This window comes from Schistocerca piceifrons, chromosome 3, assembly GCF_021461385.2.
Source record: "Schistocerca piceifrons isolate TAMUIC-IGC-003096 chromosome 3, iqSchPice1.1, whole genome shotgun sequence".
Taxonomy (NCBI): Eukaryota; Metazoa; Arthropoda; class Insecta; order Orthoptera; family Acrididae; genus Schistocerca; species Schistocerca piceifrons.
This window is the reverse complement of record NC_060140.1, coordinates 64,727,664-64,730,084: the sequence shown is the minus strand read 5'-3', so window position 1 is coordinate 64,730,084 and position 2,421 is coordinate 64,727,664. Positions and strand designations below refer to the sequence as shown.

Sequence of the window (2,421 nt, the reverse complement as noted above, 5' to 3'; positions counted from 1 at the left end):
ATTAGACTTTCTTTCAGTGGAATTTTCAGCAATTTCATTCAGTTCATATTTGTGTTTTGTATCAGGTAAATTTGAAGTACACATTTGTGTACAACAGGTCCTTAATGGTGTAAAATAGGAAACGTAACCTAAAATTTGTCTCAGATGTATTTGCATGGCAATGGTAGTTATGTGTGGTATTTTTATCAGTAATTTCAGTATCAGCAGCAAGGAGGAGAATAACTGACCAGTTCACATGATTTTATTTTATATTTCTGGCTTTTTACTTACAAATATGGATAAGGAATATCTATCTGTGGAGAAAGATTGGGACTTTATTATGGATATAATTGAAAATGGTGACGTTTCTGACGTAAGTTTGAGTGGAGATGAGGATGACAGTGTACCACTTATTGAAAGGCAAGCTCCACAAATAGTGAAACGTGTTGGAGCAGATAAAGTGGGAGTGAATGATGTGTGTAGAAACACCATATCTGAAGATGACGGAGACGTGGTGGATGCTGAAATGAACTTCTTATGCAATGAAAACAACCGAGAATTGAATAACCTGTGTGACAACATAATGGTGACACCTGAAGAATCCATAAAATGGAAATTCAAGCCTCTAAGTACCGTGGCAGAAACATACAAAGCTCCAAAATTTGAAGAATCTGTCTTGTGTTCTCCAATACAATACTTCAAAAGATATATACCAGATGATTTGTTCACTAGCATGACAGCACATACTAATATTTATGCATTCCAACAAGGCAAATCCTCATTCAAGCAGACAACTCAAGAACTGGAGGCGCTATTTGGTTTGCATATACTGACTGGCGCTTTGAAATTTCCCAGATTACAAATGTATTGGGATACAAGCCTGAAGGTAAATGTGTTTTGGGAAAACATGTCACGATACAGATTTTTAGAATTGCGAACAAACTTACACTTGGTGAACAATCTGGAGAAGCCACCTGAAAATGAACTTTACAAAGTCAGGCCAGTTTACACAGCCATTCGAAATTGCTGCAGTGAACTTCCTATAGAAGAGAATGTTTGTGTGGACGAAGGAATTATTCCTTTCACTGGGAAGTTTTCTCCAAAGCAGTATGTCAAGGGGGAAGAAGTTCATGGGGAATAAAAGTCTTCATGTTGTGTGGAAAGAGTGGAATAGTGCATGATTTCCTTTTGTATCAAGGTGCTACAACTGAACTAAATACCACATGCTGTAAAAAATTTGGATTAGGTCCTGCTGTTTTAGGATTTTCTGTTCCACTCTCTAAAGGTAAAGGTCATAAATTGTACTTTGACAACTTCTTTTCATATTATCTGTTTCAGGTTCTGAAATCTCAAGGCATCAATGCAGCAGGTACTGTCCGACAAAACAGATTTGGAAAGAACTTGCCTTTTTCAGATGATAAAACAATAATGAAACAAACCAGAGGTTACTGTGAAGAAATCACTGGGTGCTGATGACATTACCATGTGTAAGTGGTTAGACAATAGGCCAGTTGTATTGTGTTCAAATTTTGTTGGTAAAGGCTCTGTGGATGAAGTATTGCAATGGGACAAAAAGCACCATAAATATGTGAAAGTAGAAAGACCTGAAATAGTGAGAAGATATAATCATGCAATGAGTGGTGTGGAGCTATTTGATCAATTGATAAGCTACTACAAAGTTCTCATCAGATCTTGAAAATGGCCTTTGCGTATGACTTTTCACATTGTTGAATTTGCCATCGTGCAAAGTTGGTTGGAATACAGACGAGATGCAGACAACTTGTCTATCCCAAAGAAGAAGCAAATGAACCTTCTTTCCTTTCGTATCAGGGTATAAGATGGATTGATAATGTGCCAAAAGAAAGTGACTGGAAAGAAGAGGGGGCGTTCGTATGATGACGGACTGGCTTCAGACATGAGAGTCATACAAAGAAAAAGAGGAGAATTACGACCAGCTACAGAGATACAGTTTGATTCCGTTGACCATTTGACTTTGCATGATGGAGGTCCAAGTCGCTGCAAATTTCCAAAATTTACAGGGCGTTCAAGAGTTCAGTGCAGAAAATGTAAAGTACATTTGTGTCTCCAAAAGGACAGAAATTGTTTTTTGCAGTTTCATACTAAACCTTAAAATCAAGTGTTGACCATTGTTGTTGTTTAAACAAGAATGTAATATGGAATTATTTTTATTGTTTCCTCTGTTTTAATGTGAAATAAAGAGTGGCATAATTGATCCCTACCGTTAACCTCCCTAATGTGTGACATGATGCTCGAGACCTGATAAACACATTTGTGTACATTAAATATCTAGAAAAGTAGAGATCATACAAAATTTTTTTTTAGAAAAATATTGTCAGGAGACTCACTGGAATGTAAAAATGATGTCAGACTTTTTTTACAAGTAAATAAAAAATCAGGTCGGAAAGGGTTAAGAAGTCTGAT

The 2,421-nt window shown here is 36.5% G+C and overlaps 1 protein-coding gene across 1 annotated transcript; it reads left to right on the top strand.

The window, feature by feature from the left end:
- The first annotated feature begins 274 nt into the window (after window positions 1–274).
- LOC124788387 (piggyBac transposable element-derived protein 3-like) lies at window positions 275–1,120 on the top strand. The gene has a single exon (XM_047255653.1). It carries the CDS (start codon window positions 275–277, stop codon window positions 1,118–1,120), a length of 846 nt encoding a protein of 281 aa, XP_047111609.1.
- Window positions 1,121–2,421: the final 1,301 nt, after the last annotated feature.